Source organism: Enhydra lutris, unplaced genomic scaffold (assembly GCF_002288905.1).
Source record: "Enhydra lutris kenyoni isolate GAN:26980312 unplaced genomic scaffold, ASM228890v2 scaffoldscaffold6, whole genome shotgun sequence".
Classification (NCBI taxonomy): domain Eukaryota; kingdom Metazoa; phylum Chordata; class Mammalia; order Carnivora; family Mustelidae; genus Enhydra; species Enhydra lutris.
Genome location: NW_019154090.1, coordinates 40,911,936 through 40,923,936, shown reverse-complemented (window position 1 = coordinate 40,923,936; position 12,001 = coordinate 40,911,936). Strand labels below are relative to the sequence as shown.

Here is a 12,001-nt window from a genome sequence, read left to right as displayed (position 1 = left end):
TCTCATTATTATCGTTTCTTCATTTCTTCAAACCCAATGCCCATAGAGTTTAGGCAGGTAACAGAAATAAAGTCAGCCTGGTACAAAAATAGTGAGTGATGAGGATTGTGGAGAGCAAATTTCCTTTCTAAACTTGGCAGCTACCAGTCACTTGACATTCATAGTTAATAAAATATTACCAGATACCATTTTTTCCCAGAAAAACTAAAATCTGTTTTTTAAAATATAATGATTCTCAGAAGAAGAAAACAAATAAAAAAGGACCTCACAACTTACCATTAGGTTGATCTTGGTCACACACAGAATGCTCTGTCACTTCATTGTCTTTTACAATATTGTCGTCCTTTGTAGAATCTGCCACAACAAATAAGCAAAACCTCTAGTCAGCACTTTTAACTGGGAAACAGAGCAGCTGCCAGCACTGTCATGATATATCTATCTTTGGGGCATGGAATTTATTATTTTTAGAAAATACCCTTAGAATACTTAAATATTTTTATCAATAACTAAGCTATTCCTAACGTACTGTAGAAGAGGTCTTGTACAAAGTTTACAAAGGTAAGGATGATAGAAATTTGGTTGGGTTATCTTTTTGCAACAAAGAAGAAAATATAAGCAGGCCTTTATGCATTAGTGAAAGTCCTTGGAGAATTGTGCAAAAGGATATGAAAGGAAGGCAAAATAGAGGAGATTAAAGGAATAACAATTTTAATGTTCTTAATGCATCCATTACTGCAGTTGTTCATATATGGCAGCCTTGAGTCCTTGAAAGAGCCAGATGTAGAGCTTTGAAATCCAGTTGTAATTAAGTTCATTTTCCTGAGGAACACTACCAGTAGAACAATAGCAAAAGGGAATGCAAACCTTCTGTTCTGTGCAATTTCATCCTCTCCCTCCTATAGCACATTTAAATGTGAAATCAGTGTAAGTTCATGTTTTTTTGTTGTTGTTGTTACAGGATATACTTGCAGGAAATAACGTGGCCAAATAGGTTTCAGTGACCATGGACTCTTCCAAGACTACACGGGATTCCTCATTGGTTCCTGAGGGCTCTCTGTAGGCTCTTTAGAAAGCCATCAGAAAGAGCATGTGAGTGGGTCGGTGGGAAGACAGAAAATGGGCCTTTCATTCATTCTAAAAGTATTTATTAAGGGCCAACCCTATGCCAGATACTTCTTGAGCCTAGGGAGTCAATAGTGATTGACTCTGCCCTCATAAAGTTTACAATCTAGGGGATATTTTTCATGCAGCTATAAGAGTGGTAATCTAAAGATATCTAAAAGCCATGACCTAATATGGTATGCATATGGCCATGGAGCACACTGGGGATGGCAGACTGAGACTCCCATTACAAATGGGTTCTCTACTGAGTTCACATTGCTCCACTGAGCTGTCACTCTGAACAGAGCTGAATAGATGGAGTCTCAAATCCTTCTTTCTTTGTTTCCTTATTCCTTTTCCCTCCCTCCCCCAACTAGGAGATCGTTTCAAACAATGCAGTTTGGAATATTATGAGAAAGTTTGTTTCTTGAACCTGCCACAAGCAACATTTGATGGACAAGTGAGAAACCTGGGTAGTTAACATATGATTCAAATTTAATAACCAGTGAAGCAAGCATACACCCAAAGTGTATGATTTTAATTAACTGCAAATAATTCCCCCAAGGCAAATGTTTAATTATCTGCACAGCTTCTTATTTCTTTCTGAGACTGACAATAAGTTTCAAAGTCCAAATTTGGAAGCAAAACTGAGCATAGACACATTTTCCAAACTCTTCTCTCACTCTAGTCAAATTGTTTTAAACCAGTTCCCCTTAAAACATGCCTTTTTAATTTTGGCTCTACCATGTGGATTTAAAACAACAAACCTTGAATACTTTTGTCCGCATTAACACTGAAAGTGAACAATGATTTTAAAAAGGTACTATATGAATCAGGCTCAATTTTAATTTTGAAAATTTTACTTATTTATAGAGAATGGCATCATTTGATATGCAGGCTTGGGCAATACTCATTTCTCTCGACATTAATGTTTTAAGATTATCCAAGATTTTGCATGTAGTTAAAATGTGTTCATTTACACTCAACAATAATTCATTATGCTTTATAATTTACATAAACATTATTTTCCATGCATCAAATATTATATTAAAAATGTCTTTTAAAAAGTGATTTACATTGAGTTTATGGTCTAATGATTCACATAAGATGGGTGAAAATACTTGAAAAATTAATCTCTGGACTGTCACCAAAATCTGTCTTTCTAGCAAACTAATTGACCCTTCAGTTTCAATTTCCTTGGAGAGTTGTTTTAACGTTGCTAAGGTGCCTTCAGATCTTATGTGTTCTAATCTATATATAATGTTTTGTTGAATCTAAGACACCATCAATTGTCATTTTCACTATTAACTTCGTGTAGGTAGGAAAAAAAAATGCTACCAAATGAACCGTAATACACTATTAATTTAAGAATGTGTCATAATTTTAGAAATAAAATCTACAAAGGACTATATATATATATATATCTATATATATATATATCCTAGATATATAATGTTTGCGCACATTCTCTGTGGACACAAATACATGTCTTTCTGTGAGGCCAAGTATTTCCTATCAACCTGACCCATCACCAAACCCACAAGTTGCTTTTGTTTTGTATTTGAAATGGTTCCACTTGCATATACAGCAATAAAACAGGATAAAAGCTAGAAGCTCATGACAGCATCCACACATGACCATGTGGCTATGAGATTGTTTCCACTGAAGTTTCTCTCTTTTCAAAGGGCTCTTTGAATTCCTAGTCACATGAACTTTGGCAAGACTGGATATGGTCCTGAATGTTTTATTTTTTTATTTTTTTTATTTTTTTTAAAGATTTTATTTATTTATTTGAGAGAGAGACAGTGAGAGAGAGCATGAGCGAGGAGAAGGTCAGAGGGAGAAGCAGACTCCCCGTGGAGCTGGGAGCCCAATGTGGGACTCGATCCCGGGACCCCGGGATCATGACCTGAGCCGAAGGCAGTCGTCCAACCAACTGAGCCACCCAGGCATCCCGGTCCTGAATGTTTTAAATCATAGATCTTATTATGTTAGACTTAGTTGTGGGTTCGAAATGACAGTGCAGCTTTTCTGCCTAGGGGTGATGAACACTGCACTGCATATATATATATATAAAATCATTATTCATAATAAGAAAGAACACATATTGAGTATATATGGTCACTAAAAGAGCTTATTTTTCTATGTAAGTTCTATAAACTACCGTGAAAAATATAGTTGTATATACTAAATTCTTGCAGCCCCTCAAATTCATATTTTATTTAATTCTAAAATTTATCATTTGGTAATATTCAAAAAATGTAAAGGACTTACCACCTAATTCTGAGATTCAGTCAATGTTATTTTAATAGCAGAGAACTGGAATTAAATATATATGCAGACTGTGACTTTCAAAATCCTTAAGGTCAATGTTCTATCAGAAAATTTTTTCAAATGCAAATATTAAATCAAATGTTTGAGCCAAAGTTCTAAAGATAGATTATCTTTTAAGATTAACAAGAATAAAAAAGAAATACTTCCATACAGTAAAAAAAATTTCCTCATTTAGAAAGTTGAAAAAGGTTTAAGAGTAGTTAAAATAGATTAAAATTTTAAAAAACATAAAACAAATTCTAAAAAGCAGGTCATTTTTAATGTAGTCAATTACACCATGTCTATATAAAACAGTACAAGTACAGATTGAAGATGTGATGATAAGCAATGAAACTACTGCATTTTAAAAAAAGATTTTATTTATTTGACAGAGAAAGAGATCACAAGTAGGCAGAGAGTCAGGCAGAAGCAGGCTCCCTGCTGAGCAGAGAGCCCAATGTGGGGTTCCATCCCACGACCCTGAGATCATGACCTGAGCCAAAGGCAGAGGCTTAACACACTGAGCCACCCAGGTACCCCACTATTGCATTTTTAATAAACATCTAAACTGTAAATCAAAATAGGTACTATCTCTTTTGAAAATGTCCCCTTACAATAAAAGTTCTTAACCTTAATTAAGAACTTAGTTCTTAACTCCTAGATATATTCTAGAGGAATAAATTGATGTGTAAAATGTGTACATATATTGTCATGTTCACTTATTTAGAAGGAGATAGTTTCCATCATATTTTCATAGGGACCCATGACCCTGACAAGACTAAAAATAACTAGAATATTTATATCTTAATGCCAGTGAAACAGCCATTTTACAAAAGGTTTTTAGGATTATAATTGAGAAGCAGCTACAGAATTTGATGCCCACTCCATGAATTCATCAATGACGGCACTTCTTGAATTCTTTTTTTTCTTTTTTTAAGATTTATTTATTTATTTATTTATTTATTTATTTATTTAACACAGAGAGAGTGGGAGAGAGAGCACAAGTAGGTTGAGCGGCAGGCAGAGGGAGAAGGAGAAGCAGGCTCTCTGCTGAGCAGGGAGCCCGATGTGGGGCTCGATCCCAGGACCCTGGGATCATGACCTGAGCCGAAGGCAGCTCTTAACCAACTGAGCCACCCAGGCACCCCACTTCTTGAATTCTTAAGGTAGATTTGACTTGAGAAAAGAGCTAAAAACACATACAGATGCGTTTAACAAATGAAGAGGACAATCCAGCTGGTAAACAACATTTTGGACCAAAATTTGGAATGTCTATAAAGTATAAAACTGAACGGATGATTAACTGCCTTTGAAAATATTTTCAAGTCAGAGGATGTACAAAATCCATCTAGTAAGAAAGGTAATCCCTGACTACTATGGAGAGTTGCGGTAGGAGGTCACTTTGGTATAAAAGTTCCAAGGGGTCTGAACAAAGTAAGTGTTATGTACAAACACCTATGTCTGAAATATTTGCTCTGTAGCCTGTAAACATTCACCCACGAGTCTCTTACCTTGCACAGAAACCACAATCACCTGGATTTCCTCTGGTTCTTGTAAACTGATTCGATTATACCAAGGAAAACATTTATCCTGGCCTGCTCATTTGAATCGCTGGTTTATTATGTGAAGCAATTAGAATAGTTTTTCCTCCATCTGAACAGTATGTTTATCCACCATAAACTAGCATCTCCACAGCTGAGTATGGTCTCATTGAAGCTTTGCAGGAACTATTCCTCTATATAGGAGAAATGTATCCTGCAATACATTCCTAGAGTATTCAGATGGCAACGATCTAAACTATGCTCGGCCCCAGTGCAGCTGGACATACAAGGCTGATCTATATTTACCTGTAAAGTTACCAGGTCCATAGGACAGGACATTGCCCTGAGCATTGGGAGGCCAGACAGAGCTGTGGTCGGTCATTTGTCTTCATTGTGCAATCATTAACCCCCATTAAAATGGGGCCAATTATTCCCAAATTTCTAGAATGCAGCTACTAACCGTTTCTGAGGCAGGGCTGGGAAAACTACCACCATGTACCACTAACTTTGTTTCTATTAGAAAACACACACCAGATTCCAAACAGTAACTTGTGTAAACCAGCTAATTCCTACATTGGAGGGGTTATTTTTCTACAGGTTGTTACTGAAAATACAAGCAAATAAGAGGGTCAGTCATGATGGATGGACGCTGGCTTGAGGTTGTGATCCTAGATTCACAATACCAAGCTTCGTAACTCTAGGAAAACCCATTCACCTTACAATGTCTCAGTTTCTACACCTAGGAACTGAGGGTGTTGAGCTAGATAATCTCTCTAAGTACCTTTCAAGGCTAATCTGCTGATTTGTTCAAATTACCTCTTTGTTCTGACAACACCTCTCTGTAAACATTCAGGCTTCCCTTGTTATCTGCCTACCTGAGTTGGACTCTTCTCACTCTGAGATTTTTACTATTAATAAAATAAAGGTTAATGGTGGGGGAAGTATTGCTGTGTGACATCGGTGCCACACTGGCCATCGTTAACTCTGTGACTTGACGAAGAGTCATCACAGTGTCTAATAGAACAGCTGGATATGAAGCCAGGCTGACCATGATGGAAAAAGAAATGCTTAATTACCCTTTTCCATCAAGTTAATTTTTCCCCCTTGGCAATGTAAACAAAGGCAAATCTGCTCTTGTTTCCAGTTGTCTGTGACCTGCTATCCTTGACCTCCATCCTTCCGATTCCTTTCTGATCTTGCCTCCCTCTTTCTTGCTAAGCCTTGCACAGCAGGATTACTTGACATCCCCCCCTTTTTTAAAAAATCTGACCAAACCACAGGCATGAAGAGTAGCTATGGTTCTAGGTAGACACTGACTTGTAATACTATTAAAATGTTCATCTATAAATCAGGGAGTATTTTATTTACACTTTTTAATTCAATCTGATAATGGAAAGTCTTTGAGAGAACATTCCCTTTGGAGAAGCGATAAAGGCTTTCTGGATCCTAACTCTGGGCAGAGTCACAGACTGGCCTTTACTTCTCAGTTATTTTATTTCGTGGAGAAGCTGAGGCAGTAGACAGAGTCTATCCCCAGATTCATAAATGCTTCAACTTCTGGGCTCAGGTTCTTTTTAGCCAGATGCTTGGGGAGTGTGGCTGGGATGCCGGGGACCCAACACTGCTGAGAGCCAGAGGAATTTCCTATGTTCCTAATGGACTGAGTCAAAACTCACTCTTTTGGAGCAGTCTTTATTCGAGTCTTATTGCCCAAGTGATGTAAAGGGACATATTTAGAAACTAACATAAGCATTTGGACCTTTCATGGGAGTTACCCATTTCATGGGAACTTCAAAGACCTGGATGACTTCTCCTTAGCACTTACTTGCTCCTCCTATCTAGAAGGACCCACAAACCCATCCAAATGAAAATGGATGTACTTACTTTTCTCAGTTATTTTTTTCTTCAGTGTTCCACTAGGCTACTGAATACAATTTTATAGTGTGAATGGCCTCAGAGTGGTTCACTCTGTAGACCTACCACAAGCTAGTTTACCATTGTGTCTATTATTGGATGTTCAAATTAATCCAATTTCCTGCCATTCTAAATAATCCTATGTTGTTGTGCTATTGGGTATCCCAATACTGGATTCACTCCACTCTTCTTTCTCTTATATCTTCCCAGCCCACGCCCACCTCTGAGGTCTAGAGAGTTTAGATCTCTCTATAGCTAAGCCTCATGGTGGAAAATGCCCCACCAATATCGCACTGGGCTCCTCCTGAGATCGCAGCAAATGGTTTCAGGAGATGGGTTCCTTTTTGAGACTCTGATTGAGGGCATTTTTCCTTGGATGAACCAGAAGTATCCAACAGATAATACCCAGCTAGAGACTCCCCAAAGGATTCAGGAGATATGACCTGTTTCCTTAACTCTTTGGGAGACAATTCTGAATGTGCTCTATACTTCTTAGAGAAATAGAGTCTCAGTTCCCCTCATTCATGTACCCTCTTTTTGCTGTCCTCTCCCTCCATTCCTTACTGTGCTTCCCGGGACCACTTCTCAAATAAACCATTTGCCCCCATATCCTCGTCTGAGAATTTTGCTTTTGGAGACTCCAAACCAAGACAGCCAAGCTAGTCACTAACCTGTCTCCTACTACTCAGCAGCAAAAATGTGAATGTTTACCTCATTCTGATTTACAGCCTTCTTGTGCCATGCTGCCTTTAATTAGGGAATGTTGGGGAAAGTGCCTGCCCCCTGATTAGGGAAAGTTGGGAAAAGAAGTTGCCATGTCTGGCACCATATAATTCTAAAAGCTGGGTCACAGATGATTGGTGAGGGATTGGCCCTGGGTAGTCATCTGTGGGTTGGCCAACAGACCTAAGGGTGGTCTGATAGGACACCTCCACCTTCCATGAGAGAATTAATATTAGATTATACTGAGAGAAATCTGTTAGTTCTTTAGGAATGTATTAATCTGGGAGCGTTTGATGGTAAAATAGGTCAGGTTTCAAAGCCTTGAGTGGTTTAAAGGCAGAGGTTCACTGAAAGAGAAGGGAGGAAACACAAGCTGCTGACAGGGTAGAACAAAGAAGCATAATGAGTCACCTAGTGGCTTTAGAAGAGTAGAAAAGGGAAAGAATGTAGTAAGCTTTTGATGCTCCTTGAGTGGACAGCTATTTGAGGAGTTACTGAGAACCTGGAGGAACTGCTTGAGCTGGTGTTGCCTCCAGAGGACCCAGTCCTTGGGGCTGCTGAAGTGGTTTACTTCCTCGCTGACTTTCCTTCCAATAGCAGTAACCCCAGTGTGTGTTGCTTCTGCAGAACTTGGGAGAGTTGGGCCTCATTCCCTTTGTAGTTCTTGCAAGTTCATTATCTAATTTTAACATGTACAGATACATCAAACATCTCTAAAGTGCTTTTTACAAACACTACTTTTAGAAGTATGGCATTCTTTTAGATCCATTTTTTAAAAACACCCACCTTTTTAGGCATTTCAAACATACAGCACCCTCATGAACCTTGTACACAGATTGAAAAATACTGAACCAAGAAACTTACAGAAAGTTAAAGAGGGAACAGCCTGGTCATGCAGAATAAAACAAGTTCAGTAAATTTCATTTTCTGATATGACCCTGGTGGGGGGAAAATCAGGTGACATCTGGTATTATAGGAAATGGGGTGTATAGAGGCATTGGTATGATGAAGGCAATGTTTTGCCTCATAAACTGAGAAAAATGTGTTAAAACAAAATACTGCAAAATGTTATTTTAAGAGGGTCTTGGGAAGTATACTAAGGATTCACTCAAAAGTGTTCTTTTTTATTTCCAGGAAGAAATAAATAATATTATAATTTACTTTAATCTACTACTATTTTACACTAGATTTAACTATGAGTTCTAAAAATAATTTTAATAGATTTTTCTAATGTAATGACCAACCATATTAGTCTTCTTGGGCTGCCATAACAAAACACCAGAGACTGAGTGGCCTAAACAACAGAAATTTGTTTGTTTCTATCTCTGGAGGCTAGAAGTCCAAGATCAAGGTATACTAACTGATTTCGTCTCAGATGGGGGCGCTCTTCCTGCTTTGCAGCAGGCTGCCTTCTTAACTCTGTTCTCACATGGACCAGCGTGTGTGCAAATGGAAACTCAGAGATCTCTCTTTCTTCCTTTTCTTAAAAAGGCCACTGAGGGCTCCACCCTGGGGACCTACTCTAAACCCAGTTGTCTTCCAAAGAACCCCCATCTCTAAATACCATCATGCTGGGGGCTAGGACTCCCCATTGGACATTTCTGTTTGGGGAAGACACAGCATTCCCTCCATAACACTGACATGTGCATTTCTGTGTTTGGGTGACTTATTTAACTTTTTTTTTTTTTTAAGGTTTTAAGTAGTCTACACCCAATGTGGAGCTTGAACCTACGACTCCGAGATCAAGAGTCACATGCTTCACTGACTGAGCCAGCCAGGCACCCCTCCATTTTGAATGTGAGCTATTCAAGTTGATACCCCTGTTGCCCCTCAGAACTAAGTCTCAAAAGGGATGTGGAAGATGGAATCTTCCCTAAATATTGGGTTCCCTTTCCCCATCCTAATTCTCTGGAGTTAATTTTCACAGATCCTTCAACTGTATCAAGGAGTCACAGTTTGGATGGCACAGATAAAGTCATGTTAAGGGAATCTGGGGTGATATCCAGAACAATAACTGGCATTGGACTCTGCTAATCAGAATGGACATATCCACTGGGGCAGGGTCCTGGAGCCTGCTGGTGGGTCCCTGATAACAGGATGGCTATAAGAGTTCCCTGCAAAGAGGGGAGTTAATTCATGACTTGCCAAACACCACGGAAATATGTTGGCATTTTAGAAGCATCTGAAGCAGTCCTAGAGGGAACTGGCATATGATTAGTTCTGCTTATACTACAGAACTATAGTGATAAGTTTTCAAAAACGATAGTGAGAACAGGTTACTAACCAACAGTCTCTGATGTTCTTATATTGGTGGGAAACAATGAGAGGTAGCTTTATTGTTATAGACCAAAAGATCTACAGCGTAAGGACTGAATAACCCTCCAACACACATCTGCGGTCACTTCTTGTTTTGTGGCCTTACTTGATAAAACACCACTTGCAAACAGAATCAGAGCCAATGTCAGATTAGTAGCACGTCTGTCTGGAACACTGCGTCCTATTCAGGCCAGTGTCACAACCCTGGCCCCTCTGCTGTGCTCACACTCGGGTTCTACTGTTCCTTACATCACCTGTGAGGAAGACACATCTGATCAAGGCGACCAAGTGAGTAGCTGCAGCTAGTGGCCCGATGGCTCTCTGTGTTGTGAGATGTAAGGGGACATCTGTTCCAGAATAACCACTCTGTCACTCATCGTTCCCACAGAAGCATGTCATCCTTTTGGGACTTGAAACTTCTTCCTTTGGGGACTTCTAAAAATGCTGATCTTCTTGGAAGGATCCTGCTTGAGGCCAGTTTGCTGGCCTCAATAATAATCAGATGGGTCTGGGTGCACCTGGGTGGCTCAGTGGGTTAAGCATCTGACTCTTGTTTTCGGCTCAGGTCATGATTTCAGGGTCGTGAGATCGAGCCCTGTGTGGGGCTCTGCGTTCAGCGGGGAGTCCGCTTGAGATTCCTGCCCTCTGCCCCTCCCCCTACTCTCTCTCTCTTTCAAGTAAATAAATAAATCAATAAAAAAATAATCAAATGTGTCTGAGAATAAGAAGAGGTTGACACTGAGCAGAAACCAACAGTGGGGGAAGGACCTTAATGAAACGGGGGATGCAGGAGAGCCTTAGGGCAGCTTACGTTTCTCCTCAAGCTCAGACAAGTACAAAACAGGTCACTTCAAGGCAAAACCTCTGTTATTTAGGAGTTACAACGGGGGGAGGAGGATGCTGAATTACAGTGCATGCCATTTCCATCATTGAACACTTCCAAAAAAGGTGTGTTCATGATTTTTGAGGAAAAAAATAAAAACCCTGGAATTGTCAACTTTTCATTGAAGATAAATAAAGAAAAGTGCAAAATTCATGAAGTACACAGCTTGCCATTTTGTCACAAATGGAACATCCTTGTGTAACCAGCACCAGCTCAAGAAACACAACATACCCAGCTTCCTGGCAGCTCAGCTCATCCCCCCTTTCAACCATTCCCCTCCCCTCCAAAAATCACCACTCTGACTTGCGACAGCATTTATCTGTTGTCCCTGTTTTCAGACTTTATATAAATGGAATGGTACACAATACATGCTCTTCTCTGTCTGGTTTCCTTTGCTCCATATTATGTTGGCGAAATTCATTCATACGGTTGCTCAGGAAAGTGAATTTTAATTGCGCTAGGAAGGCTGGCCAAGTCAATAGATCCTACAGTGAATCTTACTGGAAGAGTAAAAATAATGTGTTTTTTTTTTTTCTTTTCAAATATCAAACATTCACTGCTTCCCCATACTTTGTCTTCAACTTATTTTTTCCTTAACCACAGCAGTTCTTAAGTATTAGCGTGCTCTGGGATCCCCTGGAGTGATTTTTAACGCACAGGATGCTGGTTCCCTCTCCCAGGGCATCTGATGGTGTAGGTCTGGGGTGAGGCCTGAGAGATTGCTTTTCTAAGAAGATCCCAGGTGATGCTGGCCCTGCAGCTCCAGGGACCACTCTTTAAGAACCGCCACTAAAACCTACTGTATTTGTGAACCAAAGCCCCATATGCGTGCATTTCTCCTCTGTAGCTAAGTCAGCTTGCACTCAGAGGAGGATTTTAAAAATAAGTATCCTCAGATGGACCACCCACAGATTTCCCATTGCAGGGAGAGCAAGCACCTCGTACGTGGTGAGGAAGGACACAGCTCCGAGAGCGGCTCAGTCTGTGAGAGGCAGATCAACAGTGAAGCTGGGAGAGCCATTTCAGACACTTCTTTTTTAACAGCAGATATACTGGATCTTACTGCTAAAAATCTGAACCTCCTTGAAGCTTCACATATACCCAGAAAAATAAAAAATCAAAACAAAACAGAATGAAAACAAAAAACTTGCTAGAGTGTCAAGAAAGGCCCAGGTCATATCACAGCTGCTTGTATTAAATCCTGCAGGCA

The 12,001-nt window shown here is 39.6% G+C and overlaps 1 protein-coding gene across 1 annotated transcript in view; it reads right to left on the bottom strand.

Moving 5' to 3' along the window:
- Nucleotides 1-12,001, bottom strand: part of LOC111141568 (MACRO domain containing 2) — a 1,949,692-nt gene that overhangs the window by 64,462 nt on the left and 1,873,229 nt on the right. Inside the window, exon 13 of the mRNA XM_022494211.1 lies at nucleotides 277-354. Coding sequence (XP_022349919.1) covers nucleotides 277-354 — 78 coding nt within the window. The remainder of the gene's footprint in view (nucleotides 1-276; nucleotides 355-12,001) is intronic.